The following is a 24,676-nucleotide window of genomic DNA, read 5'->3' on the forward strand; positions in this document are numbered from 1 at the left end:
CGCGGTGCGCCGAGCACCTTGCCCACGATTGCGGAGTCGACTGGTGCTTAGCGCCGTTACTCTCTTACGTTAACGCGCTATAGACGCAGGCGCTGGCCAGCTAGCTAGCCACGTAGTTCCAGGCCTAGGTGAGCTGTCATCGCGGTGGGAGGTGACTCTTTGAAAACCGGATTTTCAGGAAGTGTGACTAGCCACTGGCGTCGAGTGAAACGGAGGCCGTCCTTTTCTCAGCGTGCGCCGCGGCGAAGTCTGTTGGCAGTCGGCATTGTCTCTGTTCAGTCCCGAGAGCCGAACTACGGCGTGCTGTTTCTCGCTCGAGGTGCGATCGCATCCAAAGAAGACAACAAAGTTGCACTGCGCGTGCTTTGCTTGATCGAGCCTGCTCGGATTGTGTTCACCCTCGTGCTTCGACTTGGACGATTGAAGACAGCGATGGATGCTGCCTTGTCGAAACTGGCGAAAAAGGATGTACCATATGCAAAAATGATTCCCGTTCAGAAGGATAGCGACAAGAGCGAGTTTGTGGAAGCGCACGACGAGAGGTGGGTGACCTCTCGAAAACGGCCGCACCGTTTTCTGGTAGGCTCGTGTCGAGACTGGTGTGCGGCTACGCCTTGCTTTCTTTTGCTGGCGCGCATAGTCGCTCAAAGTTCTTGGGAGCCCTCTTTGTTCCTTCATCGTGATTGAATAACTTCTTGTCGCTACGCTGTAGAATCTCTGTCGCTTTGATGTAAACATTCCAGACGAAAAGCACGCGCATGAAGCATCTGGATGGCTCTGAAATGCGGTGCCTTATTGATCGCTAGCGCTAGCATGGCCCACATGCAGAAAATTGAAAGCGTGTGCGCTCTTATCCCTGTGTAGTTATAGAGGCGTGAGTGTTCAAGACCGCATTTTTACTGCCAGGTGGACGATAATCTATGAGGCATGACCTTTTGACCATTTCAATCGGCGTACGTGCTCGCTACCGCCAGCACCTTGAATTTACCGAATATTGAGGTCAGCGATAGGGCAGGGCATGATAGGGCTCCACTCAGGGATACGTGTGTGATGCAATCCAAATTGTGGAGCACGGTACGTACGTAGACGTAGCTCCCTGTTAATCGAGAGGAACATTTAAAGTTTTCTGTACAACATACATTAGAAGTACTATGTTTTTGCACGGATCATGCCCTTACTGACAAAGGCATGCTTCTTGCGGAAATGAAGTACTGTGAGCGCTACGCCGATCTTTACACAGCATTTTTACCGGCCAATTTTGGATCCACGGATGCGGATCGCCTGTAAATATGTGGGTCAGCCGTTCTTTTTTTTTTTTTTTTTTCGTGCATGTGTACTTTCGTCCCTTTCCCACTTAGCTGTCGGCCTTGGAAAACCTGTGCGTCTGTAGAGTTGTTTAGCAAGTTCAAGCTCTAAACCCTGGCTGTGGCCTTGTCCCTACCTACGTGTAGCACCATCGTTCTTGCAATCAGTGCATATCTAGTGGATGAGGTAACTGCCTTGGGAGCCTGTTTTTGCATGCGTAATAATGTTGTTGCTGTGAAATACAAATATGCTGCGGCTTTTTCCCTCTATCTAATGCATGTTTATTTTTATTTTACGTTACAAATATGCAATCTGGAAAAACCGCCTGGTCGACCTCTGTTAACTGTACTCGTTTAGTAAAACAGCTCCACATTTGCATTTGTAGTGTAACTTGTGTAACAATATTTCGCCGCTTTCAGGACCTGACGCTTGGTGTGAACTAGCAGTAGTTTAAAAAAAAGGAATAATCTCCAGTGGCATACAGTTTCATTCAGCCCCTTCTGCTAGATTATTTGACATTGCTTGGCTCAACAGATTGCAATGTTTGGTTAGCTAACTAAAAAAAAAAAGTTTCACTAATTCCTTCTGACGCATGTTAAGGCACGCATTGCACTTACAGAAATGAAGTCTGGTAATAATGAAGTTATATTCACTTAGCAGAAATTGTTAAACAAGCAGCACTTTTGCAATATTTTTTTTTCATAAGATCTGCTAAGTGTTTGCATTCCGGTTAGTTTTTGCCCTGCTGTGCACGAGGAAGGCTTGTAGGAAACTACTGAAATAACAATGTTTTTTATAGATGGATAACATAAAACTGCTGCTAGTCTTGAGATTTCTGTTGAGAAAATATGGCTCTCAGTGCCAGTCTTCATTTCTCAGCATATGTCCTAAAGTGAGTAGTAAAAAATGTTAATCAGTGAAACTGTAATTGGGTAACAGAAATTTGTGATTTGTCATACTAGCAAGGTCTGACTTCTTGTAATTCACCCAGAACAGATGAAGCTGCACTACCTGCTACAGGCAGTTTTCTTCTTTAAATATGTTCGAAATAAAAGTATATTATAATAGTATAGTAGAAATAACAGTATAATACGTAATAATGTATAATGGCATTTTGTCTATGTGCATACTATTCAAGGTGCAAATGTGGTAGGAAATAATGTACTGGCATGTTACAAACTTACTTGCAGTTTGCAGACTTAACAAAGCTTAGCAAGGTGGGCAAATACAACACAGATGTAACTGAAAATATGCAGCTGTGCAGAAAACGGAATGGCTGGCTTTTATAAAATTTTTCTATGAAAAACTGTAAAACACTGATAAACATAATGCAGCCGCATCATTAAGAAGTGTTACAGACGTAATATTTTGCTGCAAGAAGAATGTTATACGAGCTCCTTAGTTATCACTTTGAGGGCGAACAGCTTCCATGAGCTGTTTGCACCTGTATGGTAGCTTTGCTTGCAAGAAATACCTTATTTACACAGTACATAGTAGGTTAGTATCTTCTGTCTTGCTTGTCTACATTCAAGGAGGCTTGATTACGTATTTAGAATATGTCTTGATCTTGTATTATTACAGCGCCATCAATGGCAAGTGATGTGTTGTGGAGCAGTTTGAACAAACTGCTGTTGTAGTATTGCAGTACTGGAGCTGCCCTACCTCAAGCGTCTGGGAGAGTATGGCAGCTCGGAAGTACTATGGGAGTGTTGTGGTAGTAGGCAGCCCTTTCCCTCTCCCCTCTTTTCCACTTGCATTCGCAGCATTAGCGTTTAGGTGATGTGCACAATATCTTGCAGCTCTTTCTTCACTTGGCCACTCGGTTCATCCAGAGTTCGTTCATTTCATAGCAGTCTGCTTGCTTTGGGCCTAGTCTTGAGATTTGTTCTTGCTTGATTTCATACTTTGGATCAATTCCTGTTCTGAGACGTAGGGTTTGCAACATATATCCATGTTTAAGCTAACAAAGAGCTTGAGTAGATGGAGGAAAAATGTACAGAAATTTTATTTTTCTCTGGCCATGTTTGTTTTCCCTGGGTGTTTCTGTCTGATATGGTTTACACCGTTTCTTGAATGATTAGTTCAGGCTAGGTGTTCAGAACGCTGCTCATAAAGTGTTCTAAAGGCAGACCTTCTGAAGTACTTTAAGCTCTTTTTAATACTTTTGGCACTTTAAGCTGTCAGCATTTTGTGCATTGTGAGCTTGCCATCTTATGCTTAAACTTTTTTAGACTTGTGAAGAGAGGTTCTTATATGAAATGTTCTATACGTAATGGCACAACAGAATAATAATGGCGCATTTACTTGTGATATGTAGCTAGAGTGGGCCAATGCAGAACACAAATTCAAGTTTTGTAAATAGTGGTTAGCAATGGCTATGTGTACTGTTATGGGGTGTATATTTAATGTTAACAACAAACATGGCGGTCGTGACTAACATGTCTTCTGATTCATTTAATCCTGAGCATAAAATTTTGAATTGTTGAATTTTTACAATGGCGATTGGGAGAGATTATCAACTGCTCTGTAAAGGGTAATGAAAAAGGAATAAAGCTTGAGGAGGGAGATATATTTTGCTGCGGACACCATAACAATATTACTCAAGACGCACAAGGAACTACTCCATGGTTAAAGAAATATTATGAGCAGTTGGCATTTCCAGGTGTTCTCATTCCCAAGCACAGGCCAACCACAGTGCTGCTTAGCTTTGGTGATCTGACTAGTGCTGACATTATCTGTGCAGCACGGTCAGTGGAATGAGGGTGAATTGGTGATACCTTGTAAAATACCTAGTCAGTCATGTGACACAGCTGTTGCAGAGCAATTTGTGAAGTGCCAAAATATTACCTGTGTAGAGTGATAATGAATGTCCACTTTGACATTGATTTTGGGAACTGTCATTTTGTAGCCTTTCACAGATTAATGGTGGTAACTCTTTAGTGATAGATGTCATGGAGACTTGCTCCTACTTTTGTTGCAACTATATGTGGCCACTAAAGAGCATGCTCATTAGTAAACCAAATGTCAAACATGCAGCGTGCAAAAAAAGGAATTGTTGTAATACTTCATGCTTATGATTGCAGTGCACTTGAAATGTTCATGCACTGTATAAAAAATCCACCTGTGTCAAGCTACTGCACTCAATTAAAGCAAGTATATTTGGTATTTGCATGGATTCAGTCAGAAGTGCCACTATCCATAGTTCCTATAGCTGAAACCTAAACTTCCTTTCTCCAATACTGATGAAATTGCAATTAAGTATGTAATGAAGGCTCATCTGTATGAATATTGCGGAGAGGAGTAGCTTGCCACAGATATATGAAGCGACCAATACCACATTGTATGAAGCACACCATTCACTTCTTCGTACTTCATACACGACACTTCAAACATGACACATTCATTCCGAAAACGCTACCTGCATCTGTCCTTAACCTTGTATACGATTCTGGCAGCTCCCAATGGCCAAACTCCCTTCATGTCGCAAGCATGGGAAGGCAATTAAGTCAAACTGATGAGATTCACAATTGGGCCATTAAGGGTCTGCAAGGTATATAACCTGCTAGCAGGTATTGCTTTGTGTGTACTATAGATTGTGCAGAAAACTGATAGAGCTTTTAAAGCAAACCTTTCTTTGCAAACCCTTCTAGACTTTCCTGACCATAGTTGCTGGCTGGCTGGGTGGGTGCGTGCTGCTGGCTGCTGTCTTGCCAAATAGTTGCACTGCTATCTTTACTGCCCTTTATAGCTGTCCAGGCTGCTGGCCTTGTTTTCTGCGTAATTACTAAGTGATAAAACAAATTATACATAAATATCCTCATTACAACAAGAATGTCATCAAGAACACAATTGCTTTAATAAAGCAAACCTTTTTATGCCTACTTTCCTAACCATAAGGCCACAATTGCACATACACTTCTATTGTGCCAACACCAACTACCGCTTTGAGATGATTGCTTCATGTTGTTGATGATTTTCATACTACTCACAATATGGGGATAAATGAGAAGAAATGAAGAGTTACCAGGCTATATAAGAGTTCTCACATTGTGTAGCATGGATGTTTGAGAGCACATGTGCACGTGCCAGTTTCCTTTATGCCATAGACCTAGGAATGAAATGGGCAAATTACTGCTTCATGAAAGCTTTGCTTCGCATATAGTATTCCAAAATATGTGTTTGATCTGCATACCTTTTTTTAGTTTAGAAATTGACGTACCACCTTGAAAGTATTACTTTGCAGTTGTGTGAATTGAGTGATGGGTGCTACTCGAAGTAATGAACACTGGCTCAAATAAGCCTGCATGTAGGTAGGGGCCATCATTGTGCTGCTCAGCCTAGAATACATGCTGTGAATTGAGAACTGAGGCGAGGTGGTTGATGCTGCAGGAATTTTGCCTGCTGTAAAAAAAAAAAAAAAAAAAAAACTGCTTCTGTTGAAACAAATGGGTTATGGAAAATCGGCCTGAGGAGTCGTAGTTTTTTGTGATTAGTAAAAAAATTTGACTGCTTGGCTGGTGGAAGAAAAGCATATAATGATTTCAACTAAGTCTAAGGATTGCCTTTAGGTCAATCGGCATTTGCAAAGCTCCTGAGACCTGAGGGCAGCTCAAGGGCATAATCACTTTGCAAGTCTGTTCTTGTTACTCACTGGTACGCTATGAATGTAAAAAAACTAATTTCTGCTCAAATGACACTCGGATGCCAGAAGCAGGACCTTCCTGTATGCAAACTGACCATCTCCTTATGTTCCATATGATAAAACTACTTTTGTTTGCATGAACACAGAAATGAAGATGCCACATGTTTGCCCCCCATATCTTGGATTTTGTGTATCATTTCGCAGTATTCAAAATATTGTTCATTGTTGCTGTTTATTTGTCTGTGGCAACACAATGGTCTATGTCAAATTAGTGGCCATTTTCTCAAAAGCTGCCTGCAGGAATGTGACTAAAATCACTTCCATACACTTGTGCAGGAATCTGATTTCATATTTGGCATGAATGTTGTATGTAATCATGTCTGAATTAACATTGAAAAAGATTGAAGCCAGTGTGCAATATAATGTGTACGACGAGTCTCTAGAGGGTAGACTTCTTTTAAGGCATTGTACTTTTTCTTTTTTTTTTGGCCTGTAGCCTTATGGAAAAGTTCGTGCAGCATTCGTTGTCTTGCCATCATTTAGCTCTTTCTCTCCAATGGTGAAGCGTATAGCGAAAGCAAAGGTGTATATGGCATATATAATTGCAAATGTGTGTCCCTTGTAGCAGCATTTCAGTTATGACTGGAAAGTTACTGTTTGTGTTCAAATGGGGCTCATTATTTTCTAAAAGTTTTTTTTTTGTTTCCTGAAGGCAGCACTGCTTCAGTGGTGATTAAACTAACTGCACTGACTAGTCAATCATGAAGCATGATACTCTGTACAGACCTTTCTTAATACTTGTACATGTCAGTGGTCCTCAGCACGTTGAAGTGCACACTAAACATGTGAACGTGTGAGGAGGATTGTAGACTGCATGATAACTTATAGGTTTTTTTTTTTTTTTTTGGTATCATCACATGACAAAAAAAAAAAAGCATTTTAGAAATGACTGCTTGAGTGCTTTAATTTTTTTTATATCTACAGTGTGCAAGTGCCTATAGTAGAAAAAAGATTTATGTAAATGGTTTGGATTGCAGCACACATTTCAATCTGATAGTACTGGTACTTGTAAGGAAACGTGTATCATGAGAGTACAGTGCTCATTTGGCTGTAGTTCAACCTTCTATAAGTATGGAATTGAAAAGTAATAAATATTGAAGCAGTTTAAACATACTTGCATATTCCATTATGGAGCAAGTGCAACAGTCGGGCATTTGCTTTCAATCAGCTTTCTTTTGATTATTAGTATTATTGCAAATTTAGAGGGGGAAAATTCACATTTTAGCAGTGTATGTGTGTGTTTGCACCACTTTTGATGTTTGAGTTGCATATTTAAAAGGGCTTATGTTCAACGTAGTAGTACTGCGAAAACCCGCAAGGTGGAGAGAAGTAATGAATAAAGGGAAAATCGGACATCCACTTGTTCGTAGCTTATGTTCAGCGCTGTGCAAGCTTAAAAGAAGTCAAATGTTTGAATAAATAGACTGATATGTTAGAATTAAGAGAATTATGCCAAGGAATTGTTTGTTCCTATATTTTTCTCTCTCCCCACCCCTATTGTATGGGGTCATGTTCTTTCAATTAGTCTATTTCTGGTGACATCTGTATCTTCATGTACATATGACATTGATCATATTAACAGACATACCCTTCCACTTATTAACAATGGCTAGAAGCCTGCAAGAGTTGTGCATTGAAGTAAAATAGCCTGATGGTTTTTCTTAAATTCATAATTGTAGTAACATGGCTATGCCTAGCCAGTTATTGTATAACCTTGTGTAAACCCAGAGCTGATATGCCTAGATCCCAGCTCTTGTAGTCATCTACACACACTGTCCTCGCAAGATTGCATATTTCCCAACTTGTCGTCCACTACTAATTGTCATGCAAACTATTCTCAGCGTGTTTTTTTTTTTTCACTGTTTTTCTGAGCTGAATGTTTTATATCTGCAGGGGAATGCCTACGGACACGATGGACGACATTGAGCTTAAGAACGTTGAGTTGCAGTATCCTCTGATGAGGTCCCTCTCGAGGAGCGATTCCTACACTCAGGTAAGCACTGTTCTCACTTTTACTGTAAACTTTTGCACACACATGTCGACAGTGGAAAGCTTCAGTGCCTGATCTTTCTCTTGTTATTTGTTTCAGGAGGACCGCATTGAAACAGACTTCGGGACCATGGTTGTTGCAGTTCAGGGTGACCGCAACAAGCCAGCTATTTTCACCTACCATGACATTGGGTTGAATCGTGAGCATTTTTTATGTGCTTTGTATCAGTCTGTCATATGGAAAGCTTCGGAGACCTTGTCAGATTGACTAAAAGGAAATGTGCCAAACAGTTTGGTTTTGTCTATCTTGACCAAAGTTGATATACCTATGTAATTTATCATACTTACATCAGAAGAGAAGTTGGCTTAAAAATATCTGCTTTAGCCCTTTGATTCGCAACAGTTAATGTCTTCACAATATCACGCCCATACCCGCCGTAGTTGCTCAGTGGCTATGGTGTTGGGCTGCTGAGCACGAGGTCGCGGGATCGAATCCCGGCCACGGCGGCCGCATTTCGATGGGGCTGAAATGCGAAAACACCCGTGTGCTTAGATTTAGGTGCACGTTAAAGAACCCCAGGTGGTCGAAATTTCCGGAGTCCTCCACTACGGCGTGCCTCATAATCGGAAAGTGGTTTTGGCACGTAAAACCCCATAATTACAATTACAATATCACGCCCAAATTAAGTGATTAGGCCCGAGTGGCACATAACTTTTATGGGAACATGTTCAGACAAGCCTATTTATACAATAAAGGGTGTCTTTCGCATTGCATTACTGGGTAAATTTAACCCTCTCTATAGGAATAATATGCTTAGCTCTTTAACTAATTTTCTCTATGTATTTCAATGTGTCCAGCCTATTAAGTATTTCTTTTTTTTTGCATTATGCTGTCCAGAACTTCCTTATTACTTGTACATGTCAGTGGTCCTCAGCATGTTGAAGTACACGCTATACATGTGAACACGGGAGGAGGATTGTAGACTGCATGATAACTTATAGGGTTTCCTTTTTTGTCTCTTGTAGTCTTATTTATTTTCTGCCAACGGTCCCTTTGATCATTAATGGGATTCTTTGTTGAGAGTGTTTAGCCTGTCCGCATTATGAGAGAAGATGGAAGAAACATGTATATTTCAGGAGTTTTTTTACAGTGAATGTGAACTTGAGTTCAGTCCTGATTGTCTAAAAAAAAATTTCAGGATTCTGACCAATGAAAGGTGCTTTGCAGTGATATTGACTACACATAACTGTGGATTAAGATACATTGCTTCAAGGGCTTGTCCTCAGTGCCCAGCAGACATGGGCATCCTCACGAGTTCTCTCCTTACTCTCATCTGCCCTCACCCTCACGTGGTAAGGCTAGGGGAAGTGAGGATCTCCTTCAGGAAGACTGGTGAGGTTGAGGTGAGGGAGGTCGGTGAAGGGTGTGGAGGCGATGTGAGGTTAAATGAGGAAAAGGCGATTCATATTGTTGAAGTAAAGAAAAACTGTGCTGCCAACACAGCATGAAAGATGCTTATAGTGAAAAGAGCACGAGGAGGAAAGCGGAGGAGGAGGGTATGGCGAAAGCGCGAGAAGAAAAGCATAGTGCCGTGCAAGACGGGCTTTGTCGCAACAGTGGCTACGAGATGGCACCAGATTAGCTCACATCGTCTGTATGGAAATAAAAGTGCTGCATGACTGGAGGTCTGTCTGCGGCAGCTGCTCTGAATTGGGCCCACGCATCACCCGCCTCTCGCAATCTCCCGATTAGCAAGGCAGTCGCGCCACACGCCACTCCGTTTGCAACATGCCGCGCGAGATAGATTGTCTGCGCTGACCAGTATATTGTGAAATGAAAATGCGTACGTAGCTGCGCTAAATTCTCAGTGGGAGGTATTGTACTCGTCGGAGATTTTTTTTTATTTTTTATTTTTGCTGATCACCACTGGTCAGCACACTCCTTTAGTCAAATTATAAACACCCTGGGATTTGCCTTTTCTTGCTCTAATTAAATGGCCAAAAATTTGAGCTTGAGGATTTTTGGGCACTGATAGCGTTTGTTGACATATGAACTTAAGGAAATCTCAAGATGAAGAAAAACATATTGCTAATAAATGGCAGACCTAAGCACAAAGGAAAACATGGATAAATTCTTGGTAGGGGTGGCAATATGATACTGGATAATCACACTAGTGATTAAACAGGTCAATAAATCTGAAAAAACAGATCAAGCTTGTGAAAATGCGACTCTACACATCAACTGTGATTTCTGCTTACCCTTCGGGAATGCGTGCCTTCACTTTTACCCGCGTCTTTCGCGGAGTACTGGTAGCGAAAGTCAGCATTGCTGTGTCCAGACTGCTGGTGCCGTCCTTCTAACCCCCTTCCCTCTTTTTATTTCCTCTGTGTGGCATTAAGTAGGCTTGGAAGAGAAGAGGGAGGGTTTCACTGTAAAGCGCGAGGCAACCAGGCACTTGCGAGTATAGTGTATGCCGTGTAAGCATTCCCTTTCTTTCTTGTGGCAGAGTTCAAACACTGCATGCTGTGGGCTGCATTGTTACGAGCAGCGAGCAAGTTCGATGCTGTCAGTTTTTCCAGTTTAATAGGTTTTGTCAGGACAGTTACCATTCCCATTCAGCATTCGTTCGAACCCTCCCCTGTTTTGGTTGGACACTCGAGCCTTCGTGCGGAAGCAGTGGCTTGCTGCCTTTCAGCATTACTTGACATCATGGCACTGCTCATTCGCTGGTCATGCTGCTAAACTATGCTCGTGGCATTGCCTATGATGAGTGGTACTACTGTTATATCTATGGAGGGACCGGTCATTCCAAATGCCCACTGTCCAGTGCAGCCTTCGAGAAGAACAAGGTGAGGTGGACTCTCAGCATTGCTCTTGTAAATTGTAGTTCGATTGAATGTCACTGATGTAGCTTCCGTGTGCACTACTTGGTGCATACGGACGGTAAATGCAAATAGCAGGGAGCATAACTCCAAGCAGCTAGCCTCGGCGAGCCAGCCTCCTATGATGCCACTCCACGACATTCTTTCCAGAGCCAATATGTGCAATGATTCTTCAGGAGTAGGCCCTGAACGGTTATTTGGCTTTTTGGTACACTGTATGGTATGCAGTAAATTTTAGTGGTGCCCTTGTCGTATGCTCTCCGTTCCGCGTGCTCACCAGATGAAAATTATTTCTATTGCATTGCATGGTGAGGGCCTATTTCCCATGTGCCATTGTTATATTTTTATGACTATGCTTCAGGATAATCAATTCATGCTCCCTCTCGGATCTTTTCCATCCTGCATGTTTAATGCTCATGTTCTGCACAGTTTACAGGAAATATGGTTGTCAGCAGTGTCACTGCTGGCATTGCGCATCTGCACTTATGGTATGTAATATTGTCATAGATGAAACTATGGTTGTTTCGTGGACCAAACGGGACATTAGAAATTCTCACCGCCTGGCGTTGCATCCTATACATCAAAAAGCAGTACACCGAGCTGGACCTCCTGTGGTTCTATAGTAAATTCTGGATAAGTTGCATTACATATATTCAAGCTTTTCTGTGCCCAATTCCAACAGGTAAAACATTTGTTTGAGGCATACCATTAATTAGTACATTGCTTGAAAGAAAGGACTGCGATCTATTCCAGACTGCCGAAAATGCACATTCACCACAGAAACAAAAGCGTAAGAATATAAGAAAACATAAAAACATAAGAATTGGCATGTTCTTCAAAGATCCCTTTTGCACATTTTCTTGTTCGGCGAAATAAATCCAGCAGTGGCAAGGTTGACCGTTGTACTTATTTGGTTCTTACAAGACTTTGTGATGAACAAGAAATAAGGAAATTTCTTGTATATTAACGACTCTCGTGCATTCTAAATTATTAGCGTTTGTAATTCCCCTGCATTCCCTATATATTAGCCTGGTATGAAGGCATTTTTGTCATTGATATGTTCCATTCAAGAGAAAGTCTGAGTACATGAGATTCTGTGTGCCAAGAAGACCTTTCTGGGTCTGATTGAGCGAGCCTAAGTGAACCCGGCTGAGTTGAACATTGCAGAGTTGAGTCCGAGTCATCTCGACTGAGTATAATTCTGGTGAGTCTGAGCCTGAGTGAACCCAGCTGAGCAGAATTTAGGTGAGTCTGAGTCCAAGTGAGCTCTAAGAAAGAAAAAAAATATACACGAGCGAGTCTGAGTGAGCTTAGTTTATTTTGCCGACCTGTGGTCAAACATCTAAAGGCAAAGCAGTGTGGCATGCCTTGACTATAGGAATAGCACTAGACAATTAGTGTTGTAAACTAAGCTCGCGGGTTGAGCAAATGGTTTATTTGAAATTGTAGAAAACGGAAGGTAAGAGAAGAATGGCAGCTTTTTCAGCATGAGGGTGAGGGAGGGCAGGTAGAGCTTCTTGTACTGAGGGTGTGGGAAAGGGGATAATCTTTTATAGGTGGAGACAATGGGGAGGGAAGGTGGTCAAAATTTTTAACATAAGGGTGAGATTAGGACAGTACCTGCGTCGTGAGGGTGAGGGAGGAAAAAAAAATGAAGGCATTTGCCGACTTATGGTACCAAGCAGTCCGAAAAGAAATGGACAAGTGGGAGACGCCATGTGCGTGCCGAGGGTAGCTCCACTGCTTCTATGCAGCTAATGATTGTGGCTAAACTAAGTGCTTTGGTCAAGAAATCTTCCTTTGTCTTTTTCAAGAGTGTATGAAGAACATTTATGAGCAAGAAAATTCTGGATATTTTGCCAGTTTTTAAATTTTGCTTTCAGGCCTGAAATTGAAAACCTTGAAAGTTTTCCATATTAGCATGCAAAGCATGTTTATAAATATGAATAAGGAGAGCATCCAAGGCATGCAAGCATTTTTCAACATCGCAATACTTGGGTGTAAAAGGCAGAACATATTCTAATATGTTCAGAAATGGCAAAGTGATGCCTTAACCAATATTTGGCCGTGAAGGAAATGAGGGTCATGTGAAAAAGTTGAAGATTCTATTCACTGACCCCTTCACTGAAAAAATAATCATGAGGACTTATTTCTTTGTAAGGAACCATAATCTCTTTTTGTAGTCTGGAGTGAAGAGATCAGAATTGAATCTTTTTTTTTATTATGACTTTGTGGCACAGTGCCTCTCATCTTATATGCTCTCCTGTTTTTAAGTAGTATACAAATGTTCCTGAGTCATTGACTTTCATTGCACTTATTCTTTTGAAGTATCAGATGCATGTGCAAGTGTTGTTTGTTGTGGTTGATGACTGATATGCACTTTTGTTCCTTAACAGATGTCTCAAACTTCCAAGCCTTCTTCAACTACACTGATGTTCGAGACATGATGCAAAGCTTCTGCGTCTACCATGTCAATGCTCCTGGCCAGGAAGAAGGGGCAGCACCTCTTCCTGAAGGGTATGATACTTTGTTGATATTTGTTGCATTTTTAATAATCCTTCCCTTTATTTTTTCCTTTGTTTTGTGTCCCCTGTAGGCTGATGCGCCATCTTCCTTTAATGTTGCTGTATCATGAAGAACTTGCATGCAAACTTCTTTCTGTCTTCAAACTTTGCCATGAGTCAAGAAATGCAAGTTTGTTTTAAATGTGCTAAATTGACAAGTTCAAGCTCTACAATACAAACAAGCAAACGGCTGGCGAAATGAAGCGTGTGCGATGGAAACAAACAAAAAAACAGCAGATGTCATGTAGCCCTCTAGTGAAAATTTTAACTAATTAAAAAGCACTAATGACCGCAAGGCACTGCTATAAGTGTATATCTTCTAAACAAAACTTAATAAAACAATGCATATATGAAGCAATATTTTGCATTAAATTGTGTGCTTCTGGGTTTTGATGTTCTTGCTTTCGGTTTCGAATGCATACAGAAGGGTTGGTAGAATAACTAACTTTTGAATGGGCTGAGGTGGAAATTTAATTCTTTTTGACAAATATTAATCTTGAATAGACAACTTTTTGAAATTTGAAAAGCAAAATGTTTTTTTTTTCTCTCCGAGAAATGCATTGCAGAGGTGGCGGACATACCTTAAGGCTTAAAGCAAATGGAGGGGTGCGAGAATAAAATTCTGAAGAGAGAACTGACCAATGTGAAGTGTATCTTGTATGAACAAGATTGAATTTAATTGTTAATCTACAGCCTAACTGGCTTACACTACCTCCAACCACTACTACTTAATTCTTTCGTTTTACCCATTCTGTTTCTTGTTTTACATGTGATGGCTCACTGTGCTCTTTCTAGAATTCCTGTATTTGAAGTGAACATAAACCGAGCAAAACGCTGTCGTGAATATAATGCAATTCACATTTATTTTCAGATATGCCTACCCTTCAATGGAGACACTTGCTGACATGTTGCTGCTGGTGATGAAGTTCTACAAGTATGTTTCTTCTCAGTAACAAACTTCTTCTAATTTTCTTTATTTTTATTTTTGCTTTATTTATTAAAATTGGTTATTTGATGTCAACTTACAGGATCAAACACTTCATCGGATTTGGTGTAGGCGCTGGTGCTTACATCATGGCCAAGTTTGCTGTAAGTTTCCATTTCTTCTCAACTTGTTTTCCCTCGCTTTGTTTTGGGAGTTCATCCTTTTGCAGTGAGGGATCTTTCAATTTTAACGTTCCTCACCCCATGTAGCATTTTACATTCTAATTAAGCCAGATGGGACCGATTAAGAAGGGTCATGTTAGCTTGCCCGCTTTCCCATTCCATGAAGGTGTGTTGACCCTTAGTGTACCAGACAAGTTGGGTAGTGTAGTGGATATTGCTTTTTCGTTAGCTGAATCTTTGCATCCTTTCCTTGCCTGCATGCATTCATTGATGCACCTGAAGTAGCCAAAGGTCACTGTAAAAGCCTCGGCTAAAGTTTGTGCTAAGAGCACCACAGTTGCATTGATATGTGCATGCTGTCAACATTAGTCTCTTTTCTTGATGCAAACCGTGCGACAGAATGGGGCACAAAGTAAGAAAGGGAGCAGACTATGTTCGTCTGTCCCCTTTCTTACCTTTTGTCCAGTTTTCTCTGTGTGTTTGGATCAATAGATCTGTGCCAACTTGCTAATCTATCAACCCTATTAAAGTCACGTTTATGATTGTAAATCTTTTTGTACAGTGAAACCTCGTTAAACTGTAGTTGGGCGGAGCGGAGTTGTTCTGCCGGGCCGATGTACCGCCCTGATTTCGCAACGAAAAGTGGAAATGCTATGTGTTAACCGATATGTACGTAATAAGCTGGTTCTGTTTATGCGGATACAAAACACATCATGTTCAATGGCCGCTGAGTCGGGGGATTTGACTTCACTACTTCCAAAAGGAAACTACTGTTTAAGCGGGTGCGATTTAACGAGGTTTTACTGTATTTATGTCTGGTATTTCACTGTTGCTCATCTTGTTTTTGCTGTAGTGCGTCCACATTTTATTGTCCTATAGCTTTTCATTATACAGTTGAGTCTCGATATAACGAAGGTCCTACTTGTAGTGAAAAACTTGATTAAATCGCAAATTTTTTTGAAGTGGAGGTTTTTTCGCCTGCAATTAATTCACAGAAAGAATATCTGGACAAAATTTCACAAGAAACTTGGCAATAATGATGGGACCAAGATCACTGGCCTTCTTGGTAGAGATAGCATTGAGGGAAAAATTTCGGCATGACTGTGCCTAGTGTTAGCAACTGCTCTTGAATGGCGCCATGCATATATGTGTATCATCATCACTAAAGTTCATCAATGCTAGGCTGCCGTTTTTTTTTTTTTTACGACACTGGAGTGATTCACAGGGCCAAAACCAGTATGTCATAATTTGTGATATATACATGTGAAAACTGTAAGCACAGTGAGACAACACGGAGACAATGTTAATTTCTTTGGTTACTATGAAGGTGCTCGCAAGTTTACTTCTGGTGGGTGACTTCCTGTTTCAACTGATTGCCGATACATTTGAGAGTGCACAGCAGAGCCCGAATGGAGCCTGCCCAGTGCGGTTCCTGTACCATTGTGGCAGATGTCACAGCAGTGCATTTCATTCTCATTCACCACTCTCATTGAAGAGGATGTTTGCAATTAATGAATTTGGTGTCAAGCAATGTTTTCATCTTCCTTGCTTGTCAGTTTAACCCTTTGAGGGTAATTTTTTAAACCAAGTGAGACCGCATAGTCTATATTTTTTATTGCAGATTTAATATCTTCCGTGACCTTCAAAAAATATTTACCACAATTATTGTATTTACCATGAAGTTAAAAAAAAAGCTATTTTACGTAGATAAATATGCGTTGTTTATTCATGAGTACAGGTGGGCTTGCATAAATGCACATAAGAATAACAAAAATACACTGGTGGTATAGTTAGTCTGATTGCGCATTTGGCATCAAAGGAATCCCTGCTCGACTCACTTGGAGAAGAGCAACCGGTGCACACGTCCATAGCATAATTGAACCGTGTATGTGAGCGCATGCAAGAAAACTCAATGGCTGTGCACGGTCACAAAGAAACGAAACAAGTCGTGAAATTGCAGCACTCCTTTGCCCCATTGCCAATGAGGGGTAATCAGTTCTCACGAGTCTCAAGAAAATAAATGCAGGCATGGCAGCATCGTTTGTATATGACTGCATCATTTGTTGGACCATTTCTCGCTAGCAAACAAGATGTAATCACTCCCTTCTGTTTGTCATTGACCCTCGAAGGGTTATAAAGTACATGCACGGAATATATGTCAACACTGTTAAATAAACTGTGAAATAAAATTACTTGGCTATATTGAAAAAAAAAATAATGCATGGTTTTCAATGGAATTAACATAGGCAAACGAAACAAAGTTGTTACATTACAGCTTTAATTAGATTAAGGTTTGTTATATATCAAAGCTTGATGCTGTTGCTGACTATTTCATGTTTTCTAGAACAGGTTTCCAAATGTAATGGCTGCAAATCCTTTTGTAATCTATATTATTTTGTTAGCTTTGAGCGTGCTGCATTATATAGATGCCAGTGTGCTGTTTGTGCCAAGCTAAATATGTTCTCGTGATATACATGCCTTCTGTAGCTGGATCGCCCGGAACTTGTGGATGCCTTATTCCTGATCAACTGTACTGCCACCAAGTCAAGCTGGACAGAATGGGGCTACCAAAAGCTGAATGCCATGCACCTTCGAAGCTCTGGCATGACTGCTTCTACATTGGACTACCTGATGTGGCACCACTTTGGCAAGGTCAGTAGCGATTAAACCAGCTCTAAATAATTCTGTCTTATTCGATAATTTTTTTTCCTGGAATTTACTTTTCAAAAAGAAAAAAAAAATGGTGTGTCATTGCACACTGCTGGTCTCCTTGGGCAGAGGTTATTACAAAGTGTACGTAGTTATCCCCAAGTTTTTCCTGAATGTTGCAGTTGCAAAACGTCCTTTCAGTGGATTCTTGTTGTGCAACATTATAGTGTACATTTCACCTGTAGGCCCCCCTGTGACCCCACGGTAACTTGCTAATACTCTGTAATAATTAAGGCCCCCTCATTTGTGTGAAATTAAGTTTTAATACCTTCAATTATATTTTTTTATTATTGGTAGTACAAGAGAGAGAGAATGCTAACAAGTTGCAGAAGTACATAGGAGTACCATGAGCCTCTGGAGTTGAGCATCCTTTCATCCAAAAGGTTCCGTGTTATGTACATTCTCATTGCTCAGAGCAGCCTGGGAACTATCGTTGTGTGGCAGTGATTCATTTCAAATCTGTCAGGCTTTCGGATAAAGCTTTTTACTTGTAAGTTATGTTCTCTGTTTTATCTATTTGCTGGCAGAATACACTGGAATTTGATACCTCATGAAATTAAGTCATTGAGGAACGCCTACATATTTGATTCGTATATAATACATTTGTTAACTACTTTACATGGCTCTTAATTCTATTAGTGGCGGCAACAAATAAAAGAAATAAATGTTCACAAATTCATTTTTTTTAAATTGCACATCAGGACAGTGAATTCTGTGCATATTCAAAATATCTGTAACATGTAGCTAGTAAACTTGCTACTAATGTCTGAAAATACTAAATAACAAGAACCATCTGTGCTGACTAGACATTTCGGAGCTGATGCCGGTTCACTTCTGTTGCAACCCCTAGATGTCGTAGAGTTTCGTACAAAAGTTGCTAGGAACTCTGGCACTATGTCTATGAGAGCTGCAAGTATAAGCAGTTCAACCAGTATGGGAATGATTAGTGCATGGACTTGCCTAAACTTCATCCTTCTGGCTTCAAACGGCTTTGTGACTATGCATATTCATGTTGAACGAAATATTGCATTATATATCCAACAACTCTCAATAACCCTGCATGTGTGTGGATTGTAATTGCCTTTTTGCTTACAAATGTAGGGTTACTTCGATGTTTAGGTTGATGCAGGTAGATAAACTGCAGTAAACAAACCCACAAGAATGCTTGAAGCCACAAGCACAAAGATCGGACAAATCCATTGCACCAACCATCATTCCCGTGCTAGCTGAACGACCACAGTGCCAGAGTTCTCTAGTAACTTTAGCAGGAACCGTTCGCCATAGCACTGAACGCGCTGCCATCACTGTCAATGCTTTCAACAGAAGCAAATCTTCAGAGCTTGATGACTCAGTCAATTTAAATCCTTACTCGCTAGACGAGTGCAGCAACACGTGACTGGAAGCTGCCCTTTTCCCCATTTTCGGAATGAATGGACTTGCTAGGCCCTCCACCAATGAAAGAGGGAATTTGCCAGAACGTTAAAGCGAAGTATATGAGCCTGGTTCATTACTGGAACTTGGAAACTGCACCCAAACACATGGACAAGCAGGACTTGTCCTTGGCACCGCTTGAAAAAAAGAATGAACTGGTGCATGGCACTTAAAAGGTTTAATAGTTATTGCCTTTCTGTATTAGCTTTGCAATAGTTTCTTAGTTTCGTTCAATAGTTTGTTTTGGTCTTGCAATAGATTTGTAGTAGTTTTAATTCACTTGTTTTATAATAGTACGTAATATGTGTTTGTTATGTGTGCATAATTGCTTTTCCTTTAATATGTTCTGTCGCATTTTTCTATTTCAATGTTTTATTTCTTTTATTGTTTCTTTACACTTCAGTATAATACCTATGCTTAGAATAACTTATACATGTGAACTTCAACCATCGTCTGCTATACATTTGATCAAGTTAACGTATGTTGCGTAAAGAGGTCATTGTGACAGTTGTTTAACTTTGGGACATCTTATTTCAGTAGTAATTTGTGTACATTATGGCTCTACATGTACTGTTCAATAAACTTCAATAAGCATCATTTGGTGTTTCCTCTGAGATGGTGGGAACTGAAAATTTTTGTTTTGGGCTTGGTAAATGTAATTAGTTTATGGTTTTGCAGCTGAATGAAGAACGGAACCATGACTTGGTGCAAGTATTTCGCCAGTACTTCAACAAGACGATCAATGCCCAAAACCTTGGATTTTTCATCGATGCATTCATAAAGTGAGTGAAAGTAGAGTATACAGAGATGCCTCTCTGAACTGAGTCGGACTAATATAAGAGTTTACCTATTTACCTTTGCCTGATGCCAGTTGAGTTACACTACTGGCATTGTACTTGACAAAACATGGCCTAAGCAGACTAGGACAAAGAAAGGGAAGTACACATATGAGTGCACACAGCTATGAGTTTAATTGTGAAAATTTTCTGGTAAACATAAAAAGTAAGCACTCTTATGTGTACCTTCCTTATTTTGTCTTTGTCTACCGTATTTACACGATTGTAAGTCGACTCGAATGTAAGTCGACCCCCCCATATCGCGTGACAGGAAAAAAAAAAAGCATACCCGAGGGCGCATTCGATAACGAAAATTTATTAGTAGCTGACATGGTCACTGGACTAGTGTCTTCACTAGTGCTGCCATCGTCATGGTTGCTGCGGTCCCACAGCGCGTCGTCGTCCAGCGAAATTTCACATTTGGCAAACGACCTCACCTTGGCATCTTGTGGAACAGCAGCCCACGCCGAATGCACCCAACCACGCGCAGCCGTCAGGGAGGCTTTTTTGACAGGTCCGGTTGGCGTAATTTCGCTATCTTCGGCAGCCAGCCACTCGTACTCATGGCGAGGTCCTTAATGACCATGTCGCACTTCACTGGCAGGGACCGATCACGCATTTCAGCGACGTACGCCGCAAGCTTAGCCTACAGCTCCGGAAAGCATCCAAACTTCGGCACATGGGAAATTTCTCACTTGCCGTCACACGTGAAAATTTTGCTTTGCTGCAGTCGCCACTCTCGCATCACCTGTTCAGAAACATCGAACTTTCGGCCCGCTGTGCAGTGATTTGTTTCTTCGGCGTAAAGGATGGCAGCCCCCTTGAACGCTGCTGTGAACGAGTGCCGAATGATTAGTGGGCCTGGAGCACTCATGACGACTGAGGAAGCATAGAAGTAGCACGTAGCCGGCAGACAAGTGGAACGCGTCAAACCAATACAGTCGACTCCCGATAATTCGAAGCCGCTTAATTGGAATTTTCGGTTAATTAGAAGTGAAGTGCTGGTCCCGTCAGTTTTGCATGTAATCCTATAGAAGAAATCGCTCGATAATTCGAAGTCCTCATCCAGTAATATTGTTTAATTGGAAGTTAATTTTCAGCCGGGATCCTCAAGGTGACCGTCATTCTTTGGTAGAATGTGCAATTTTTCAAGTGTTGCAACAGTTCCGTGCTCCGCGTTGGTGTCATTGCCACCGCAGCCGCCCGCAACGCCATCCTTCTTGGAGCGGCGCGATTATTCATTGCTACGGCTGCCGTGGCCTCCGCGATCAACTCCGGCGGGAGGCGAAGCGGCTCCCGCCGGAGGCCACGCGGGTGCCATGGGTGCACGCAGCGCTGCATACTGGCAGTGGCGAGATTGTGCGAGATTAGTCTTGCAGCGTGCGCAGCGTATGTGTGTGTGTGTTGGTCGAGCGCCTTTGTGCGGGAAGCTCGTAGGCTAGGTTGTTCCACGAGTGATTCGGAATTGACTTACCTAGTCGCGCAGTTTATAGCCATGGCAAACCGTGGCTCTTATTGCACGCTCGACCTGGCAACGAAAGTCGAGGTTTTGAAGAAAGTTGAGAAGGGAGGTGCCGCCAAACAAGATAGCGCGGAAGTACGGGATGTTTTAAAGGCGTGAAGACGCTGCCTGTGGACTATGAGGCGAACAAAAAAGCGTGGATGACGGCCGAAATCTTCAAGAGCTGGATAAGCAAATTGGACCGCAAGTTTGCTGCTTCGAACCGCAAGGTGTTGTTCCTTGTCGATCACTGCAGTGCTCACGTGAATGTGCCAGCCTTGAGTGCAATACGCCCCACATTTTTGCCTGCAAACACATCGGCTGTTTTGCAGCCAATGGACCAAGGCATCATCAAGAATGTTAAAGTCCTGTACAGGCGGCACCTCCTCGAGCGCATGATTTTGTGTATGGATAGCTCCACAAAGTACGAGGTGAGCCTGCTTAGTGCCATCCACATGTTGGCGCGAGCATGGGATCGTGTGAAGCAAGAAACAATCGCAAACTGCTTCAGGGCTTGCGGTTTTGTGGCAGCTTCTTCTGAGGATGCCTCTGAAATTTCAGCGAAGGAAGCGTCAACAAGCGAGCTTGACGGCACTGATTTTGGTGATGCTCTCGGGGACGTCAATTTTGAAGATTACGTCGCCGTAGACAAGGCGGTCGAAACGTGTGGTGCGGTGCGCTGACGGATAGCGAAATTGTAGATTATTCGGCCCCAGGAAACGACCCAGGAAAGCGACGATGACGTTGAAGGCGAGCCGCAACCTAAGGCTGCCGATGTAGCTGCGGGCCTTGCTCTTGCGGAGCGCTTCTTTTCCGCTGAAGGTAACGCGGAAGAAGCGTTCCGCCACATCTACAGCCTGCAGAACTTGCTTTCTGCAGCGCGATTCGGCAAGAAGAAGCAAAGCAAGATGACCGACTATTTTTCTTAGAGAAAATACTCGATTTCGCCACAAATAAAGTGCTGTTTTTTGTGTTTTGTGCTTAATTGGAAGTTCGTTTAATTCGAAGTTTTTTGCGGTCCCCGTGAACTTCGTATTAACGGGAGTCGACTGTACCAATGCCTTTCAACAGAGAAAGAGAAACGCGCGTGGTGTCTGCTCTTCCATGAACTACCGATACTCCCTGCAAGCGCCGCCGTTCTGACCAACGTTACTAGATTAGGTTTAGTTGTAAAACTCTCCGTAGGCGCCGTACATTGCGGGTGCCCCCGTGTCTTGACTTGCCGCCAGAGGGCGGGAGCACCGCAGGTAGCTCTCGTGGGCGCAGCTCTGCGTTGGCGAAGCGGCTCGGGTCCTCAGACTTCGCAACTTACGTACTCGGCAAGTGTTTTCATCGATGCGTTTTTAAATGTTTGTATAGTCTCGCGTATAGGAGATTGATTAAAAAACTTTGCGTAGCTGTGAAAATGCTGCGGCGCTGCCCCAGAGTGCGTTGTGGAGTCCTTAGTCCAGGGCCGCGGCCGTCCACTGTGCTCTATATTAATCAGCTGCTGCTGATGAGTAGCTGTAAGTAGCTGAGTAGTAGTTGTAATCAGCTGTTGCTACTTAGTACTAGTTAATTATTAATGCGAACGCATGGTATGACTCGTGAGGCGATGTTAGCGCGACCACACGATGGTGCAAAAAATGTCACGGGAGCCCAAGCGAACCAATCGAGGCAGTTCATGACGCCAGTTAAGGCAGAGTGAATTAGGTGAAGTTAATTAAGGCACAGTTAATTAAAATAGATATGAGGCACTCGAACACACGACCATTGGGGGAACCTTTCGAACCCGCGACCGTTGGCGTCAATTAGGGCGATGTTAATTAAGACCCAGCTTCTAAGATATAGTTAAGGCACTCGAAACCACGATCTTTGGTGTTCATTAAGGCGAAGTTAATCAAGGTAGATATAATTAAGGCACAGGTTTAATTACGATAGAGTTCATTACGACACTCGAACCCACAAGCATTGGTAGAAGTCGAACCCACTTACTCTCGTGGTAATTAAGGCGAAGTAAATTAATGTATAGTTAATTAGGGCACTCGAAACCGCGGTCGTTGGTTGGTGACAGTTGAAGCCTTGACTTTTGGTGGTGGAAATGAATTACCTAACTAGGCGAATTATTTAATTAATTCGTCAATTATTAAAGGGACATTGATTAGGTAATGATTAATTAATAAATTTTGCATTACCCAACTAGGCGGATTAAAAATAATCTGAAAATCTCTAAGCAACGGCAAACAACATTACCTTGGTTGTGTCCAGCTACGCGACATTCGCATATTTTAAAGCTCTGGCTGAAGTTAGCTGGGACACGCGGTATATACACACTCTCAGCACTTCATTTCGGGATGAAAAAAAATGAAGCTAGCACTATTTCTTTCATCAGAGCACCAAATCCGCAAGTGCAATGTTTAAACCTATGTGAGCTTTGATCGCTTGCGAGCAGACTTGCACATTCAAAGTAAGTTCACGCTGGAGGAATGGAGCATAAATATGCATTCGCGTTGCCAAATGAAATTGGATGACACGGTCCGTAAACTCTTCAGAGTGCACACGGCATTTAAAATGCACAAGAGTGTCGCAAGAATGCACAGAGACTGCAACAAAACAGGCATGTTTACAACGCGCCAAAATAAACGTGTACAGTGCTTAGTGTGCTTGCGCGCCGTGCTGACCGAGCAAAGTGCGACAGCAGCGCCACGAGAGGCGAGGATCTGTGGTGGGTCCACGCAGTCACGGGAGTTTGGAAACTGAACCTAGTCTAGTAACGTTGGTTCTGGCGGTGCCGCCGCAAATAGCAACAGCGGCGCTTCCATCAACTATCGACCCCCCCCCATGAGTGTTGCATAAAACTCTCAAAAATGTTGAAGAACCCTTCCAAAAAGAGAACAAACACGCGGGATAGCGAAAAGATGCGGGTAGGGCCATAGAGCAAGCATTAAATTGTAACTACGTTGTAGCTTCCGTTGGTGTCGCATTTTTGGTGGTGCCATGTTTCGGTTTTGATTGTAAGTCGACCCCCCCCACTTCAGATTTTCAAATTTAGAAAACGTGGTCGACTTACAATCGTGTAAATACGGTATTTTAGCGCTGTTTTTGTCGAGTATGAACATTCACCAAGTTTCCCTGCTATTGAACAAGAGATCCTTCTGGAACCATTTCAACAAGGGGATTTTGACGTATACAAGTCCCTTTGTCCACCCATACCTGCCATCCCTCCCAAATTTTTCATAAAGATTACAAATTTGGAGTCTTTTTACAATTTTACAAATGCATCAATTTTTATGAAAAATAAGCTTTTATTTGCAAAAACGTTTCACTCATCGCTCTCCAAACATTCTGTTGGAAGTCTTCTAGTGATGAATGAATTTAGAGGGGTACTTGCTTTGAGCAAGATTATGCTAACAAGTTCCTGAAGCATGCGAAATCGGCAACAGCAAATTCGCTGAAGTTGCTGTGATCTAAAAACAAGTTGTTTGTCAGTCTCCGCCATTCCAGGTTTGCTGTTGCTGCTTGTGTGCTGCATCCAAAAGTAAATGATTGTTTAAAAAAAAAAAGTGCATATGTATCCCTCAAAAAGCGTGTTTTCAAAGCAAGCTTTAAAAAAAACTGAATTGTTTGGCTAAGTAAAGCTGCAGAAGTGTTGCATCATGTTGGAATTGAT

The 24,676-nt window shown here is 42.0% G+C and overlaps 1 protein-coding gene across 3 annotated transcripts in view; it reads left to right on the plus strand.

The window, feature by feature from the left end:
• Positions 1 to 24,676, plus strand: part of MESK2 (misexpression suppressor of KSR 2) — a 34,432-nt gene that overhangs the window by 197 nt on the left and 9,559 nt on the right. Inside the window, exons 1-8 of one of the 3 annotated variants that reach the window (XM_075673560.1) lie at positions 33 to 542; positions 7,901 to 8,000; positions 8,097 to 8,196; positions 13,276 to 13,396; positions 14,315 to 14,377; positions 14,472 to 14,532; positions 17,038 to 17,202; positions 19,369 to 19,472. In XM_075673560.1, coding sequence (XP_075529675.1) covers positions 433 to 542; positions 7,901 to 8,000; positions 8,097 to 8,196; positions 13,276 to 13,396; positions 14,315 to 14,377; positions 14,472 to 14,532; positions 17,038 to 17,202; positions 19,369 to 19,472 — 824 coding nt within the window. In that variant the 5' untranslated portion in view covers positions 33 to 432. Of the gene's footprint in view, positions 1 to 32; positions 543 to 7,900; positions 8,001 to 8,096; positions 8,197 to 13,275; positions 13,397 to 14,314; positions 14,378 to 14,471; positions 14,533 to 17,037; positions 17,203 to 19,368; positions 19,473 to 24,676 lie in introns of those variants that run through there. The other 2 variants (XM_075673558.1, XM_075673559.1) reach the window with 2 other exon arrangements.

This window comes from Dermacentor variabilis, chromosome 1, assembly GCF_050947875.1.
Source record: "Dermacentor variabilis isolate Ectoservices chromosome 1, ASM5094787v1, whole genome shotgun sequence".
NCBI lineage: Eukaryota > Metazoa > Arthropoda > Arachnida > Ixodida > Ixodidae > Dermacentor > Dermacentor variabilis.